This window comes from Hippoglossus stenolepis, chromosome 12, assembly GCF_022539355.2.
Source record: "Hippoglossus stenolepis isolate QCI-W04-F060 chromosome 12, HSTE1.2, whole genome shotgun sequence".
NCBI lineage: Eukaryota > Metazoa > Chordata > Actinopteri > Pleuronectiformes > Pleuronectidae > Hippoglossus > Hippoglossus stenolepis.
Genome location: NC_061494.1, coordinates 14,716,674 through 14,733,226, shown reverse-complemented (window position 1 = coordinate 14,733,226; position 16,553 = coordinate 14,716,674). Strand labels below are relative to the sequence as shown.

General features: G+C 39.4%; 2 protein-coding genes across 3 annotated transcripts; one reads left to right on the top strand and one right to left on the bottom strand.

Moving 5' to 3' along the window:
- The first annotated feature begins 577 nt into the window (after positions 1 to 577).
- hif1an (hypoxia inducible factor 1 subunit alpha inhibitor) lies at positions 578 to 10,346 on the top strand. Its single transcript, XM_035172166.2, has 8 exons — positions 578 to 981; positions 5,155 to 5,405; positions 6,412 to 6,560; positions 6,710 to 6,855; positions 6,992 to 7,098; positions 7,736 to 7,799; positions 7,888 to 7,998; positions 8,296 to 10,346. The coding sequence occupies exons 1-8, from the start codon at positions 799 to 801 to the stop codon at positions 8,350 to 8,352; spliced, it is 1,068 nt and encodes a 355-aa protein (XP_035028057.1). The 5' UTR covers positions 578 to 798; the 3' UTR covers positions 8,353 to 10,346.
- Positions 10,347 to 10,775: 429 nt separating this feature from the next.
- cuedc2 (CUE domain containing 2) lies at positions 10,776 to 16,012 on the bottom strand. Of its 2 annotated transcripts, none has more exons than XM_035172168.2 (9): positions 15,896 to 16,012; positions 15,082 to 15,178; positions 14,386 to 14,529; positions 14,205 to 14,266; positions 13,661 to 13,794; positions 13,336 to 13,503; positions 13,185 to 13,249; positions 13,038 to 13,098; positions 10,776 to 12,944 (listed from the first exon to the last, which is right to left on the bottom strand). In XM_035172168.2, the coding sequence occupies exons 2-9, from the start codon at positions 15,153 to 15,155 to the stop codon at positions 12,798 to 12,800; spliced, it is 855 nt and encodes a 284-aa protein (XP_035028059.1). In that variant the 5' UTR covers positions 15,156 to 15,178; positions 15,896 to 16,012; the 3' UTR covers positions 10,776 to 12,797. The 2 variants fall into 2 exon arrangements, with proteins under 2 accessions (XP_035028059.1, XP_035028058.1); XM_035172167.2 differs by having other exon boundaries at positions 15,851 to 16,001.
- Positions 16,013 to 16,553: the final 541 nt, after the last annotated feature.

The window sequence follows — 16,553 nt, the reverse complement described above, 5'->3', positions numbered from 1 at the left end:
TGTTTGACATCAAGTTTCTGAAAAAATAAAAGTCCTATTACTACAGCAGGAGCTTTTTTCTTTTTCTTTTTTTTTAACTTTAGACTATATTTAATAAAGTACACTGGATAGGAAAATGATTTACATATTAAATAAACACCCCAATACATCAACACTCAAATTAATTAAGTTTATTCATATTAAAGTCATCAGCTGTGCTCATACGACTTGTTAACTTCATTCGAGTGTTACAATTAAAGTATTTCTTAAAGTCGGTACAACAACTTTCTTTTTTAAGTGTTTATCACTTAAATTCTTTGTTTAATCATGACTCTGGCGAGGCGTTCTCTTTATATGTCGCGGTCACTGGGTTGAGCCAAATAAAAATGTATGTTCTTATGGCCGTAACAACGTAGTTTAAAAAAAAACACTGCAAAATGTGTCTCTGCCTGTTTGACTCTACTATACTACAACTGTCCCCTCTAGCGGTGGAGTCATATTACTACAGCAGGAGCATGCAGTCCCCCGGTGCAGTAGGTGTCGCTGTTTGATTTCCTGACCCTGGACTGATCGAGGGGTCCTCCTGACTCCGGGTCGGTGTCGTTGTTTGTCTGCTGTCAACACGGTGTGTAAACACCTCTACCTTCAGGCGGCGGGACCGCGCACACTCCCTCCGCTAACGTGAAAACCGTGAATGGGAAAAACCTGCGTGATTCTGACTCCGTGGCCTGGTCCGGGGAAGATTCCGCTAGAGGAGCCGCTGTTCGTGGGTTCACAGCACGGAGGACAGAGGCAGCTGAGCGGCGCTGGTCGACGGCCATGGCAGCAGCGTCCGTGGTGGAGCCCGATCCGGCGGCGAGCGAAGGTGGCGCCGCTGCTTCCCCCGGCGTCCAGAGCCGAGACTGGGACGAGTCGCAGCTCCGCAAATACCCGTTTACCACCAGAGCCATCCCCCGGCTGTCCCACACGGACCCCCGGGCCGAGCTGCTCATCGACAACGAGGTAAAGCTGATGAGAGAGAAACCGCATCTCTCCACAATCTACCTGTCAGATGAGGGGTGTCAGACATTTTCTATTAATGAACCAACTGAACGAACCGATGCTTTAAAAGCGTGAAAACTATATTAAAAACACACTCAGTGTTATTGTTATAAGAGTACTCATTACCTTGGTGAGGTTTGGAAGATGAAAGTAAAAGCAGTGACAACACCTAAGGTAAAACAAACCTTCATTAAGGTTGCAACTAACTATTATTATCTCGATTGATCGATTATTCCTTTAGCTTTTATTATAATTATTTCCCGGAGCCCTAGAAAATGTCCTTAAAAGTCTTTTTTCCTCTGACACGGTCCCTAACCCAAAGATGTTCAGTGTAAAACCACCTTTACAAATAAAAGCACCACATTTTTACACTTTTTACGAAGTTGTAAGCAGTAAATATTTGATAAATTACCCAAAAAAACGTTATTGTAGTTTGGGGAATGACGGCACAATAAAACTACAAAGCCCATTGGGATTCAAGCCAAAAGGGTAATACAGTCAGTTTCATTGCTTCAGGTAGTTTGACTTGGACATGTGGTTGGAAAACACCTGTGGACAGAAACACAGCACAGAGCTGAAATGAACAGAAACCAGTCAGCAGCAGGTTTTCTACTGTACCTGATGCAGTGTGGATCTGCCTCCTTCCTCCTTCTCACCTTTTAAGGGGAAACAACAATGACAAATCTGACAGCAATGCAGACTCAGTGATTTTTAATGCGCAGGTTCTCAAGTTGAGACAACAACCTGCTTTCTGGGGAATTTTATCCCTCTAATTAGTAACATGTTGAGCAACGGTTGGTATAAATTTCTTTGACACAAGAGGAACGGACGCATGACGTTAGTTCTATTCACTCAGGGACACAAACCTCATTCAGTTGTATTCAGTGTCAGGCAGCCGGAGCCTCTCCCAGCAGAGTTATCTACCTGTTGAACTTTAATAGACAATAGCTCAGCTGGTGAGTTTAGAAAATAAACTGTGTCCTCATTCGACTTGTTTGGTTTATAGTTGTTAGACAATAAATCCATTAACGATTAATGATAATCCTACAGCATATATACAACTACATTCATAAGCAGGAGTACACAGGCTAATGCTGTCAAATCATCATTCGTCACAATATCAGAGATTAGTAGAAAAATCGATCAAAGGACTTGAGAAGAAAAAGGTTGGACTGTATCATAGCCACAGGTCAAATAAAACAAGCCAACACCTGAAGGAGTAAAATACTTTATGTAGTTTTATTGCACCTCTAGAAAGGTAAAACGTTGATGTTAGCAAATTGAAACAAGGAGCTTGGAGTCCATTAAGAGCTGTCTGCTCTGAAAGGGGATTTAAGTTTTCAACGGGAACTTTCCTTTTGTTTTCCACACTGAGATCACAAACCAACAGATCACATCAAGTGTTCAAACTGACTCAAACAAAAGAAATCCACAACACTTTCCCGTATCAAACCCAGGTTTACTAAACGTCTAGTAAACGAGTTTTCTTAAGAAACATTATCTCAGGTTTGCCTTTTTGTGGATGGATTTGAACAGCTGTCACAGGCTCCACTTTAGTCAAAGCAAGAGAAGTGATGCTGCTTCAGCATCTCTTTGGTCTTTGACACGTTCAGTTGTAAAAGACTGTTAACAACAACTGACACATTCTTCTACCACTAGTCTGTTCCTCTGTATCGCTTTGTGCAAAAGGCAGATTATTAAAGAATGATTAGCATATTTAAGAACACACCTGCCTTTATAATGAGTCATTTTCCCAGGAGAAAAATGAGGAGAGGACGAGACCCTGACGGAAGATAAGAGTGTACTTGACAGAGAAGCTTTTACTGCAGCTCTCTGTTCTCTATCTGGCAAAACAATTAACAAGCAATGTTAAAATCTAAGTTTAACATCAACCAAAGATGTGGGGCTGTATAAGATGAAGAGCTGAAGAGACATCGGTGATCAATGAGGAATCAATAATCCCCTGATGTGACAATAATGAGTAATCATACACATGGCTTCTGAAGAAATGAATGACACTGTATATTGTCATTTGTTATCATGTCTCATTCTAAAGAAACAACACCCATCTAACCACACCCTCATTTTCAACACAGAAATTAAATATTACTTAATTTTCTCACATCCTTGGGTCTCTTGTAAGGCTCTATATACATTCAAGATAAATAAATATTATTATTTGTCTGAGAGCAAGTTTGCCCCTTTTTTTTATTGTGTTGATTATTATGTTTTTTGGGATAATTTTCCATGTAACTCAAAGCTTAGATATAATAAAGATGACCCTTTATGGAGCTGTGTTGATGTTCTGACTGATAAAGCAACAGCTTTACTGGTACACAAAGGTCATTCAATGTGCTTTACAGAAGTAAAAGAAGCATAAAAGTACAGATCAGAGGAACAAAACATTTAAATATTAAACACATAAAACATTAAAAGGTATAGAAACTGTTTAAAAGCCCAGACTGAAGTATGTCTCACTCAAGACAAAAAATATGTTAATTTAGCAAATTCCATTCTGCATTAGTATAAATGATCCTTTCTGGTCTGTCTAGTCAGTGACACAGACGTATGACTCCACTTTCATTTTAACAACGCTGTTGCACTTTAACTAATGACAAACTTCAGCTCTCGAATTTTGTTTGCAATGAAATGTGAATTATACAATTTTCAATGCTTGAGTAGTTTGCTTCTCAGAGCTGGAATATGCAGAGAAGGTGTGATGGGCAGTCAGGGGTCATAGAATAAATATGGTTTCTTATCATGTACAATAAATATTAATTATTATTAAAAAACATAAGATTATTCACCACAGTGGTTTGAATGAGTTCACCTATAGACTCTAAAACAGATTGAAAATGGAATGTTATGTATGTAGAACAGGTTCGTTCATACACTGTCACTGTTTAAAAGTCAGTCCCTGTTCAAATTGAAGTCTGGGGGTTAAGAGTGATACTAATAATAATTATTATTATTATATTTGTAAAGCACCTTTTATACAAGAAATACAGCTCAAAGTGCTTCACATATAATGTAGATACAAATAAATACACGTTGATACAAATAAATACATTTTAATACAAATAACAGTTTAAAATGTAATTCATATAAAAGAACAAGTTACATCAATATGTTAAGACCCACGCATTTTAAAAGACTACACAAAGACACAAAGACACACTGAATAAACAGATAAACAGATAAACAGGAACCTGAAGGTGAAGCACAGTCGCTGCATGAAAACACAGTGAAGTTACTAAAACCTGTGTTTCCTCCATCATCCGAACTCTTCGGCACGGCACACACACACACACACGTACACTTACACCCACGCGCACGCATACAATCCCCGCGTGCTCCTGCGAAAGTGAAACCGGGGGCAGGGAGCGGTGAGCGCGCAGCGGGAGCGCGCCCACCGCTCTACGTTCTGTTAGTCACGTAGACCTCTCACGCACATCCGCGTGCCACGCGCTGTTGGCTGCGGAGGATGTGCTGCGTTCACGTCTGTTGGTCACGTTCCTCCAGATCCTGTTCAAGACATAAATATAAAATTAAAATAAATATTGAGGTTTATTTTGGAAACTGTCTGTGACACAATCATAGAGCATAAAGTTAAGGTTTACATTTTAAAAAAGGTACATATGTGCAGTTTTAATTATTTTGCACCTATTTAATGAAGCAGTGTATTATATGTTAAAGTACAACCATAAATTGCAGTTTTATGCATAACCCCCCCCGTAAAATGAAATAAGATAAGATGCACCTTTCTTGATCCTCTGTAGATGAAATTAAAATTTGACACAGCTGCACAACAGCGCTGCAGTGCAAGAGAAAAAATATATAATATGTGCTATAATGAGAAATTAATAAAGAAAAAGAGATAAAATAGAAATACTGCAATACCACTACCACAATAGTATACAATGTAATGTAGGCAGTTCTATAATCATGATACAGTATAAACATAGAATACACAAAGTACTACAAAGAACAGTGATAAATCCCTTTTGGATGTCATGCAGTGATTATTCCTCAGTCCATCATTAGTTTAAAACAGTATTAAGTGTATATGGGCCAATAAATATAATGTTTTGTAGTATTACTGTTTGTTTTTAAATGTCCTTTGTCCATCTCCAGGAACCGGTGGTTTTAACTGACACAAACCTTGTGTATCCAGCGCTCAAATGGGACATTGCATATCTGCAGGAGAACATTGGAAATGGAGACTTCTCTGTTTACACCGCAGAAAACCACAAGTTCCTTTACTACGACGAGAAGAAAATGGCCAACTATGAGAACTTTGTCCCCAAGTCACAGCGGCTGGAGATGAAATTCTCCGAGTTTGTGGATAAAATGCACAAAACGGAGGAAGTGGGAGGAGAGGAGAGGTAAGAGTTAATTGTTAAAAAGGATATTTCAGTTGTGAGTTCTGCTCTGTTGTATTAAACAGGAATAAGATGTTCATATTAAACCATTCTGGGTTAATGCACAGTGGAAACCCACTCGTCTCCTTGTAGCTCAAACAGTAACCTGAGCACCAGGATGTGATGTTACTGCAGGTGTGTCTGACAGCGAAGGGTGTTTTCTCTCTGGAAATGTAACGCAGCACAGGAAAGTGGTGCAAGTGACTAAGCATTTACTCAGGAGAGTCGGGGCAGGAGCTGCTTCCTGTGACCTGACTTGGCCACTCAGACACAGATCACTTACTAAATGTCTGGAATGCCTCCCAGGCCTCCAGGTCACGGTATTTGTAAGTGCAACACGAAGACAACTGGACTCTCCTGAGGTTCTTGAAAATTTTTCTCAGACAAGTCCAGTTCATTTTGCACGTAATAAATCCCATGATCATGTGAACTCGCTGTTCGACCTGCTGAAACAATCACACTGGCTGTTTTCTTTCCATTACGATTTCACCCCTGTCTGTTTGTTATCAAGATTACACAAAAGCCACTGGACGGATTGCCACAGAATTTAGTAGAAGGATGAAATACGGGTTAGGAAAGAACCCATTTAATTTTGGTGCGGCTCTGGATCAAGTGCCGGATCCAGGACATTTTTATTTTCACTGTCTTAAACATTTTGATATAGGGGTGTTCTTTAATGTTTTAGTTTATTTCTCTGAGAATAATTCATGGATATAAACAATCAGACATGTTTGGGGACTGATATTCATGAGTGTGTGGAATTTGGTGCACACAATTTGGAGGATCATGTGTATTCAAATGTTTTTTCAACAAGGGACACTTTACTGTGTGCCATTCTAATTTTCTTTAATTCACTCTGTCCACCTCCCTCAGTATCATGTTGCAGTGGTACCTTGTGCAGACACATCTATAGAGACATATATATATAAAAACAAAAATGCCTTACACCTTCTTTCTTGTGCTTCTCCAGAGTTTACCTGCAGCAGACCTTGAATGACACAGTGGGGAAGAAGATAGTCGTTGACTTCCTCGGTTTCAACTGGAACTGGATCAACAAGCAGCAAGCCAAGAGGAACTGGGGACAGCTGACATCCAACCTGCTGCTCATAGGCATGGAGGGTAAGGGGTTTGACAGGAGCCACTCATTGCATGAGGAATGCAGTAAAACATAATGTCAGCAGACCTGATCCAAGTGTTTTAAATCCCCTCCGTAGCTGTAGATGCTTTTGCGTCCGTTGTATTTCATGCTACATATCCTCTCACCACAGGGAATGTGACACCGGCACATTACGACGAGCAGCAGAACTTCTTTGCACAAATTAAAGGACATAAGAGATGCATCCTCTTCCCCCCAGACCAGTTTGAGTGTCTCTATCCGTATCCTGTGCACCACCCATGTGACAGACAGAGCCAAGTAAGACAAGGACAAGTAACAATCCACCCATAATGTGAACTTAATTTATGTTATGCATGTTAGCGATTTAGAAGAAGAAATGAATCAAACCTTTGTGTATTAATTTCTGTAACGAATGTGTGTTTTTCATTTCTAGGTGGATTTTGATAACCCTGATTTAGAGCAGTTTCCCAGTTTTAAAAATATTGTTGGCTATGAGGCTGTTGTAGGCCCAGGAGATGTGCTCTACATTCCCATGTATTGGTAAGAAATAGATCTACGAGGCTCGTGTGTAGAAATGATTTGCTTTAACATGAACTAAATCAGCTGATAATTGAATTTCTTGGACACACTGTCAGCTGATGTGTTTTCATGCTCTCTGCTTTCAGTGTGACACGTAACAGATCAGTTAGGAAACTGTTTTTACTTTATTTTGTTGTTTCTTCCTTCGCTTTGTTTGTGAAGCACTTTGGCTCAACTCCAGATGTTTTTAATGTGCTATGTAAATAAATCTGACTTTCAGGTACAAATTACTCCTTCAGAGTTGTGATGAAAAATAGGATTTTAGATTACAACATGCAGGTTATTGAGAAACTATCAAAAACCTGTTGGTGACAACTATTGTAATTTGAATTTTTCTGCTTAAACATGATAGAATAGAATAAGTTGACTTAAAAAATAACAAACTCATTTTAGATTGGGATACCAAGAGCAATAGGAAAACAGCATTTTACTGCAATTTTTGATTTGTATAAATAACTTTAAAGACTGAACGTGCAGACGTTTTGTGCTTGAATTCATATTAAGTATTTTATTTGTTTGGTAGAGGCTACAGAAAATCAGTTTTTGACAACAAGCTGAAAATGTGAAATTGAATGCATTTTCTTCTCATTTTCTTCAGGTGGCATCACATTGAATCATTGTTGAGCGGTGGAGTGACGATCACTGTAAACTTCTGGTACAAAGTAAATCACTTGGACTCTGTTTACTTAAAATTTTTACTATATTTGTATTTTGTTGATGGCACTCGACTGATTGACTTATTTTGCTCAGGGCGCCCCCACCCCCAAGAGGATAGAGTACCCACTGAGGGCCCATCAGAAGGTGGCCATCATGAGAAACATCGAGAAGATGCTGGGAGAAGCTCTTGGAAACCCACATGAAGTAAAAAAACACTTAATATCCTCTCTCCTGTCATCAGTGTACTGATTATATAAGTCGCACATGAATGTCCCACTGCCAGTTTCTAGAACATTGAATCAGATCCACATCTAGGTCACCTGTTGGATGAAATCCCGGGGGCGTGCTGACCCTTCCTGCAACCCAATTACTGTGAATATTTATGGCTTACCTGATTTTAGTAGAAAGGAAAGAGATATCCAGGGTGGGACAATGAATAAAACCATGTGATCCGTCTCTATAAAGTAGCTGAAACTAACCAAGAACTCTGTGTCTCCGTAGGTTGGACCCTTACTGAAAACGATGATCAAGGGGCGATATGACCAGGATTTCAGTTAGACCCCCCCCCCTCGCACCCTTGAAACTGTTAACTTTAGTCCTTTGGAAACGTGTGAAAGTGAGACTGCTGCGTGTGTCATGCGCATCCTGACTGTGGAGCTACGCGTCACTGCATGGCAATAAGCCACCATCTTGAAAACCATTCCGCTTGAGTCGTCTCCAAGTGCCATCGTTATTGCCATACGACGATTACAGAAGAAACTCCTGCCTAACTCGTAAGAATTGGCGCCTACTTGAAGAAGCCTTCTTTTTATTTTTCCTTTTGGCCTCAAGTCGAGATAGTTTTTCTGTGATGCAGTGTTCCGTTTACACTCATGATTCAAGCTGATGGGTGTTATGGGTGTATTTGCTCACCCAGTCAGTAACAGTTGGCTGGAATCGGTACCTTTTGAGCAACCTCAACATTTTGACCACTAACGGATAAATCATAAACTTGGTTGACATCAGTCAATGCAGGGCATTTCTATACACATGTAAAACAAACAGTCGTGGCTTGATTAGTAAATGTGGAATGGTCGTATCATATTCTCCGTCTTCATCACAAACTCTGCTTCACAACTGATTCATGCCTGTAAAGATGACAGGTCCGTATTTATTAGTTTGATCTGCATCATCTTGATGCCAATAACAACATGGTTTCTGTGATGGATCAGTGAAGACTCTCTGCTGCAAAGAAGACAGAAAAGAACCAGCAATGGAATATGATCAAAAACGTGTTGGAGTGCAAACAGAGGGTTTATATATTAAGCTGAAGAAATATGTGATGGCTGATGCTGCTAAATGATTTTAGGCGAGTGTTTGCTTTGTGCTTTATTTATGCTCTGGCTTGTTTTATGTTTCGAGGAATTTCTGGACGTGTTTTCCCACAGACCAGTAATAGGTCAGGGGGCACTGACGATAAATGAAGTACAATCTGCATTTTTAGTTGCAAATGTTAAATTTGAGACTTAAAAAAAATACTGCTTACTGTTTTTTGGGAAACTTCAGGTAATTACAGGTGATGTTTTCTTGAATATGATGATTTGAACTGTTATGAGTATAAAACTGCTTAAATGGTTCGGTTTATGTTAACATGTTATTCACTGACTGATCTAGCAGGGCCATCTGCTGGAATCTCACTCATGTATTCAGCCATTGCAGTGCAACATAAAAGCACCATCTAGTGTTCACGTTTGCAGTTGCATGTTCAGCTTGGTGTGTCTGGTTATTATACAAATATTCAGTGTGTCGCATTAAGTGCAGCAGATCTGGGATTAACTGACACTGTAATGTGTATAAAAGGATGAATTCCAGTTGAAAACCTGCACGTGCTCCAATAATCACTATAGATCCTCAGAAATGACTTCGTCTTCACTTTGCTGCAGCCGCATTTTCACCTTAAGGAGTCACGAGGGCAACTTAAAATGTGTCGCTGTGCAGTTTGCACACGCTTTCTCTCAAACTGTTGTGAAAATGTACATTAAATGAAAGGGAAGGATCATTTCACACACCGTGCTGTATGTGGCAAACCAACATAAACCGTTATATCATTATTTTCCTGTGACATTGAATGAATCAGTAAGTGATGCACTAAGAACAATATCATCCGAGCACTTAATTCAACAGCAATACACAGGTTTTCAATGGTTTTGTTCTGATTAACTTATTGCTGGTAATGTGCAGATAAACACTGCACACTAATTCAACAGTGCTACTTTCTATGTAGAAGATTTTACGCTACGTGAAACTGTTTCATGTGTTCTGTTGCTGTGTTTCCCAGTTTACTATGTGTGCCTTGCTTGACATGGAAAGGTCACCAAATGCTGCAAGAACATGATTTCTCGTTTTTTTTTTACAAGTGTTTTCACTCTGGAATTAAACAGCTTTAACAGGTGAGAGTGACAAGAGTTCATAGAGCTAGTGGCATGTTTTTGATTGATGGCTGCTGGCTTTCTGTTTTGAACATTCAGTTTGTCTTCACCTTGTTCCTCTGATTAAAGTTTGTTTGCAAAGTTCGACCCCGAGTTTCTAATAACTGCTGAAAGATGCGGTGAGTTCTTGTACTCATAAAACTAGGAGGGTACCTGAAGAGCTCATACCTCCTTCAAGGCTGATTGGCCACTTTATCACTATATTCCATTTACATGTATTGCATCAGATACCTGCAAACTGTTTACAGTAAAAACAGGCAATTTAAAATATTTAATATTTGTGACTGTAGAGTAACTGAATAAAGACCACTCCAAAAGAAAATACTTAATTTGATCCACGAAATCCAGATCATTATTCAGATCTGCACTAAAGTTCATAGACATTTGTCCCTTACAGATGTCGAATAGTTTTTCATAAAGATTGCATTATTTCTTGAGAAATGTGGAAAAATGTGATTCTCTTGAATTAGCACCTAATGAAAGAAGTGAATGAATCAAAGAAAACAACGTGAATGGTAGTCTACAAAAGTTAGTATTTATTTACTATAAATTGTGCGTCAGCGGTTTCTGAAAGCAAGGAGTTAAAACACAGTTGGGACCGATCAGCTCCAGTAAACCTGTTCCATGATCTATAGTAACATCATCATATCATAGGTAAAGACCACATTGCTGCTGATAATGACAAGTATCAGTAACAACACATCTTTTTAAACACTTGATTGTGTTACACCAACACTTAGGAAAACAATATTATACCACCAATAAAAAAAAGCTTATAGTTCCTCTGAATAGATGCAGAGGGGAATAAACAACCTGAACAACCTAATTATTCTAATATATATAATAACCAAGAAATAAGATCCCAGTCATAATAATAAAAAAAAGAAATCCACAACCAACACTCACAAGCGAAGCAAAGTTCACAGAACACACATGAGATGAAAGACGGCAGGGGATCACTTCAGTAACATCATGTGACCCTGAAATCACACAACAGTGCTTCCTCACGGTAAACGCACATGAGATTTTAAGAATCTAAAGGTCGATATCAAAAATAAAGACAATGCTGTTGGAGTGAATTTTAAAATCGAACTCCTCCAGCCGCAGGTTTCGTTGACCCCAGTCCTCCACTTAATTATGCCAGAATTTATAGTGCTGCGATTGTCTAATTTGTTGTGCAAAGATTAATTTACTGAGTTTCTTGATAGCGTAACAAAATTGTATTTAATGTGTGTGAAAATAAGCAAAACCTTAGCTCAAGTCTGGTCACTTTTGGATGATTTGAGGCAAGGTCACCATGTTAAAATCTTTAAAATTGCATGTTTTTTCCCATTTATTTCCTATTTCAGAAATGATAAATAATAAAACTAACTTTTATAGTATTAAACTTTTGCATATCACATATCTTCCTTTGTTTTCTCTGAGTGGTTTGATAGTAGGTGATAAATAACTCAGATCTTTGGTCTCCCTCTTGTAGACTTCTCCACTGCCTCAGAAACAGAGAACCTCCTTCATTAAAGTTAACTGGATAAAGTGGCTCAAATCTGGAACATGGACTGAGGGCACGGTCACACGCATGCGAGTGCGAAGCGAACAGGAAGCAAATGTTTTATTGGCCCTCCTGCTCGCGCTGATTGGAAGTGAACTGGGAGGCGAAGGTTCACCACTCATACATTGGTGTGTGTGACTGGGCCATGAGAGAAAAATGATTTGTTCAGCAAAGATATCCAGATAATTCAGTTACTCTGCATCATGCCAATTATTCAGTACTGTACAGTCATGCCTTTGTAAGTAAACAATAAAAGTTGTATCATGAGTAAAGTACTTTAAACTGAATGGTGTTATTCAACCAATGGAGTCCACATATTAGGTGATGACAACCTGCGGCAACCGGCTGAACAAATGTCTGTTACGTTTTTATCTGAAAATAATTTAGTAGCACAACAAATTGTCCACAAGCCCGACTAAACATTTTCACAGCACTATTCCTCTATGATGTAAAAATAGAATTTTAAATAAAGTTGGCATCAATGATTTAATATGTACATAAACAAACCGCTGTGACTCGTAACTAACTAACTCGTAAATTTTACAGTATCACTAGAGCGTATTTACAAAAAGGAAAACAGATTTATCTGAGTTATGAATCTAGATTGTACTAAGTTAAAATACAATATCAATAGAACAATAGAAAAGAATGTCAGTGCAACATCAGACCTGCTGAGATGGCAAAATGTAGATAGATTAGGTTGTTACAGAAACGAGAATATAAGTTACAACATCCCCACCAAAATATCACACACGATTTCAAATGTTTCTCAACAAAATAAACGGTGATAGAACTGAAACACTTACATCATGATTTAACCAAGGCATATAATGGTAACGTTTTTTAAAATAAGCCACTGACACCAACTAACAAACATGTTCCGTAACTTGGAAGGACAATCCAACAAATACAGGCTAAATGGACTTAAATCAACAACAGTGTAAACAATACTGTCAGTAGCTGCTCTTACGCTGCTGTGCTCATCATTAATGGAATCGGTATTTCCGTGCAGGCTTGAGGTTGACGTATGTCTTCTTCATGTCCTCTGTCTCGTTTGTCTTCACAAGCTGATACCGCTCACCTTTGGTGGTGACCACCTGGTTGCCGTGGTACCGCACTAGCTTCTTTGGAGCCTGCAGAAATCACAGCAGAACGTGTAAGTTTCATTGTACGAAACACATTTGATAAAGCTACACGGTGAATATGGAGTATGACCAGAGACTTACATCTTTGGGGGGGAGAGGTCGGTGAGTTATTTTGTCATCCTCTCTGTCCACATGCATGTACCTAAGGAGATTGATCACAGTCACAAACACTGAAACAGGAAGTGCACCTACACCCCCTCTCTAAAGGTTAATAATAGTTTAACTTACTTCTCAAGGATGCTCTCTTTAAGTTTATGGTCCGCCAGTGAAGAAATACTTTTCCCATGATTTACCTGAGAAAACAGAACAGCTTCAAATCCGACTGTAGACGCACACAGGGTCGACAGTGACTGTGATTCTGTGTGTGGCAGAGACTCACATTAAGAGGAGTGGGGCTGAGTTGGACATCGCCATCTATGATGAGACGCACAGCTTCCTCCATGTCTCCTTTGGCAATGGACAGGGCACTACGAGCCTCAGACAGACTACACTTGGGAAACATCTCCAGCAGGTGTTGCTCCTGGGCCTCCCATTTAGACACTGGTACCTGGACATACACACATTTTTATTACCTCTTTTTCAAGTGTTCAAACAAAACCAACAGCAGTAAAAGGGATGATCTACAAGTTAAATCATAGTAATAAAAAATGACTAATGCTTCAAGAAAAGGAGAATAAAGTGCTCATGTGTGCTGAAATGATCACCTTGGCGGTGGCGCCCTCTGTTGGTGTTTCTCTGCACTGCGCTTCTCTCTCTGGTGGAGGTTCATTGGGCAGGGTAGTGATTTTCAATGAAATATCATCTGTCCTGGATTTAGGGGCACCATTGTCTTCAACAGCTAAAAAGGAAAAAAAATTGTATAAAATAAAAATAAAAAATTGTATAAATTCTATGCTAATGGTACCATTAAGAATGAGTGTCGTTGCTCAGCAATGTTGGTTTGTTTTTACAACATTTGTCAAACTAACGATAAATGAAGGAATCTCTGTTCCTTTGTTTTCTCATTTTCTCAAAAACCGCTGGTCTGATTGAAGAGTTGCAGGTTTTTGGATGAGTGATTCTTAAGAAAGCTTCATATATTGCTTTTGACTTGATGTGAAGAAAAAGGCAGAATTCCAATGTATGCCGGAGGGCAGAGCAGTGGTAGGATACAGTTAGAGACCAGAATTATGAAAATGAAGAAACCATTTGGAAAGTGTAAGATTGCCACAACACTGAGTGTATCAGGAATAATGACAAATGCAGTACCTGAGGTCCGAGCAGAGGCTAGTTTTGAAGCCAGGTTGAACATCATTTCACAGACTTTTACACTGCAAAATAGAAAAAATAATTAAAATGACAACAAATGAGCAAGTAATGTTGTTTGGTCATGTTTAACTCTAACAAAGTACAACCAGAGCAGATAGAAAAGGTGTAGCTGTCTGTTTACCAGTCAATATCAGCAAAACCAGGTATGTAAGCTTCTAACATCTCTACAAAGACCTCCACATCAAAGTTCTCCTCCACGCTCTGCTGGGAACCAAGATCCTCCAGGACTGCAGTGATGTATGACAAGAGAACATCGTCCAGTGTGCTGCATTGAAAGGTGAAACAATAGCTGTTTTTAGACATGCACTGAAGTCTAGATGCATACTGACATTTTCCAGAGGAGCTGTATGTGAAAACACAAATGTCTGGGTCAGTTGCTCCAGTTTCTAAGACGTGACAGACTTAACAGAAAGAAAGAAAGAATACAAATGAAAACTAAAGAATATAAATGTTTCCGTTTGAAAAGCTTGGATTGACAATGAAATTTAATAGCTTCTGTACCAAAGCGCATTAAACAAAAACTTGTACATGTCTGCAGTGTAATTTATCTGTGTATATTCATGTCACGCCTCCTGCATGCAATACACAGGCGCCCACCTTTACCTGACTGTTCCAGACATTTTCCTGTTGTTGTGAACGCATCTAACACAGACAATCTCTTAGCTGCATTGTTTATGTGTGAAAGACAAACTCCAGACATTTTCCAGAGTTCATGTACAAAGTAGGGAGTACATACAACAGCTTATAAGCTACTGTTAAACTAACTGAACTTCATTTCTCTCCTCAGGATAAAAAAAAAGGACAGTGAACTGCTTACCTGAGATCTGCGTCGGGGATGTAAGTCTGAATGAATTCTTGCATGGCGCTGTGGATGATCTTGTGGAGGTCCATGGTGTTCTCCTGTAGATGAAGAGCTGGGGAAGGAGCAGAGCAGAGGAGGTTATAACCAGCAACTGTGGCTGCAAACCTCACATAACCAAACACAGCAGCTGCCCCCCACCAACCAAATATGGTTCAGCAGCGGCTCAGGCTTATGAAAGCTCGGTTTTGAAAGCTTCTCTGACGCTGCAGCATTTTAACTTATGTCACAGTTGTAGGGTGTGTTAGCCTGTGTGATGCTAGGAATAACATTGAAGAAGCTACTTTGCGTATTAGCTAAACGAACTGATTGATGTAAACAATACACACAACTAACACACTTATGCACAACACACATAAGTATTAATTGTATACAAGCTATTGTTTTGTATGTCACACGTGTAGACTAACGTTCTAACCTGGAAATGTTGTTTTTGTTGCTCAGCGTTAGCATCACAGCTACTAAGATGTTAGTTATCAGCTAATGGTTTAGCTAATGGTTCATTAATAACGCCCCAGTTAAGCTAGCATCGTATGCTACCATCCACCTTGTGTATCCAGCTTCACCTCAAATAAATTTGGACACATTTTCACCGTCCATCAACCCAAAGTGTTCCCCTTCATGTTCGCATTCTCAGGGATAAACAGCGGTGGGCTGTTAGCGAACTAGCGCTGGCTAGGTGGTTAGTGTTAGCTAGCTCACGGCTAACGCTTTAAGCTCAACACACCTCGGTTGTTTACACAGGAGCACGTTGTGACGAGGTGAAACTCACGGAGCAGGAGTTATGGAGACATGAAGCTCAGAGTTTCCTCAGAGGAAGCGGAGGTGAAGCAGCTCGGTCTCAGGAGGGGCTGCAGGTTCCTGCTGCTGTTCAAAACACCGTGACGTCACTTCCTCTCCTGTTTAAATAATACAGAAAATAACAAACTGTTTTACCCTTTTCTTTTTTTTAATGTTAAATATCATTTGACATAATGTACTGTTTTATTTTTCAATATCTATTTATCTGCATGACTATTTAACTGTGTTGTCCCTTTAGCTGGATATTTTCTGTGTGGAGCACCTATCTGCAATGATTGTGTTTGTACATTAATAAACTATAAAAGGCAAGAAGTATAAATACTTTCAGGAGATGTTGTCTATTTATCTGTATAAAGGACAAATGTGTCATTTATTTAATCACCGTATTTACACCACAATGTTTGGGATGGATTTTCAGTCATATATTATATTATGATAAGGACCATGGGACTGGTGGAGGTGGAGGGCACATGACTGAGCAGACATCAGCTGATCAGTTCTCTCAAAGCACCTCCGCCTGCTGCCTCACGGACATTCACAGTTTACCTGCACCTTTGTTGAAGAGTGTCGTCTGTTCAGTGGCAGAGTGTGTTATGTAAGTGGTTCATTTCAATCTGACTTTTGTGAAG

Bases quoted from the DNA above. Each gene is read 5' to 3' on its own strand.
- hif1an (XM_035172166.2), top strand. From the start codon at position 799: ATGGCAGCAGCGTCCGTGGTGGAGCCCGATCCGGCGGCGAGCGAAGGT. The intron at 982-5,154 runs GTAAAGCTGATG...GTCCATCTCCAG, and splicing joins AGCTGCTCATCGACAACGAG to GAACCGGTGGTTTTAACTGA. The intron at 6,856-6,991 runs GTAAGACAAGGA...TTTCATTTCTAG, and splicing joins CATGTGACAGACAGAGCCAA to GTGGATTTTGATAACCCTGA.
- cuedc2 (XM_035172168.2), bottom strand. From the start codon at position 15,155: ATGGACCTCCACAAGATCATCCACAGCGCCATGCAAGAATTCATTCAG. The intron at 13,504-13,660 runs GTGATCATTTCA...GTGTATGTCCAG, and splicing joins CAGAGGGCGCCACCGCCAAG to GTACCAGTGTCTAAATGGGA. The intron at 13,250-13,335 runs GTGAGTCTCTGC...CTGTTTTCTCAG, and splicing joins TCAGCCCCACTCCTCTTAAT to GTAAATCATGGGAAAAGTAT.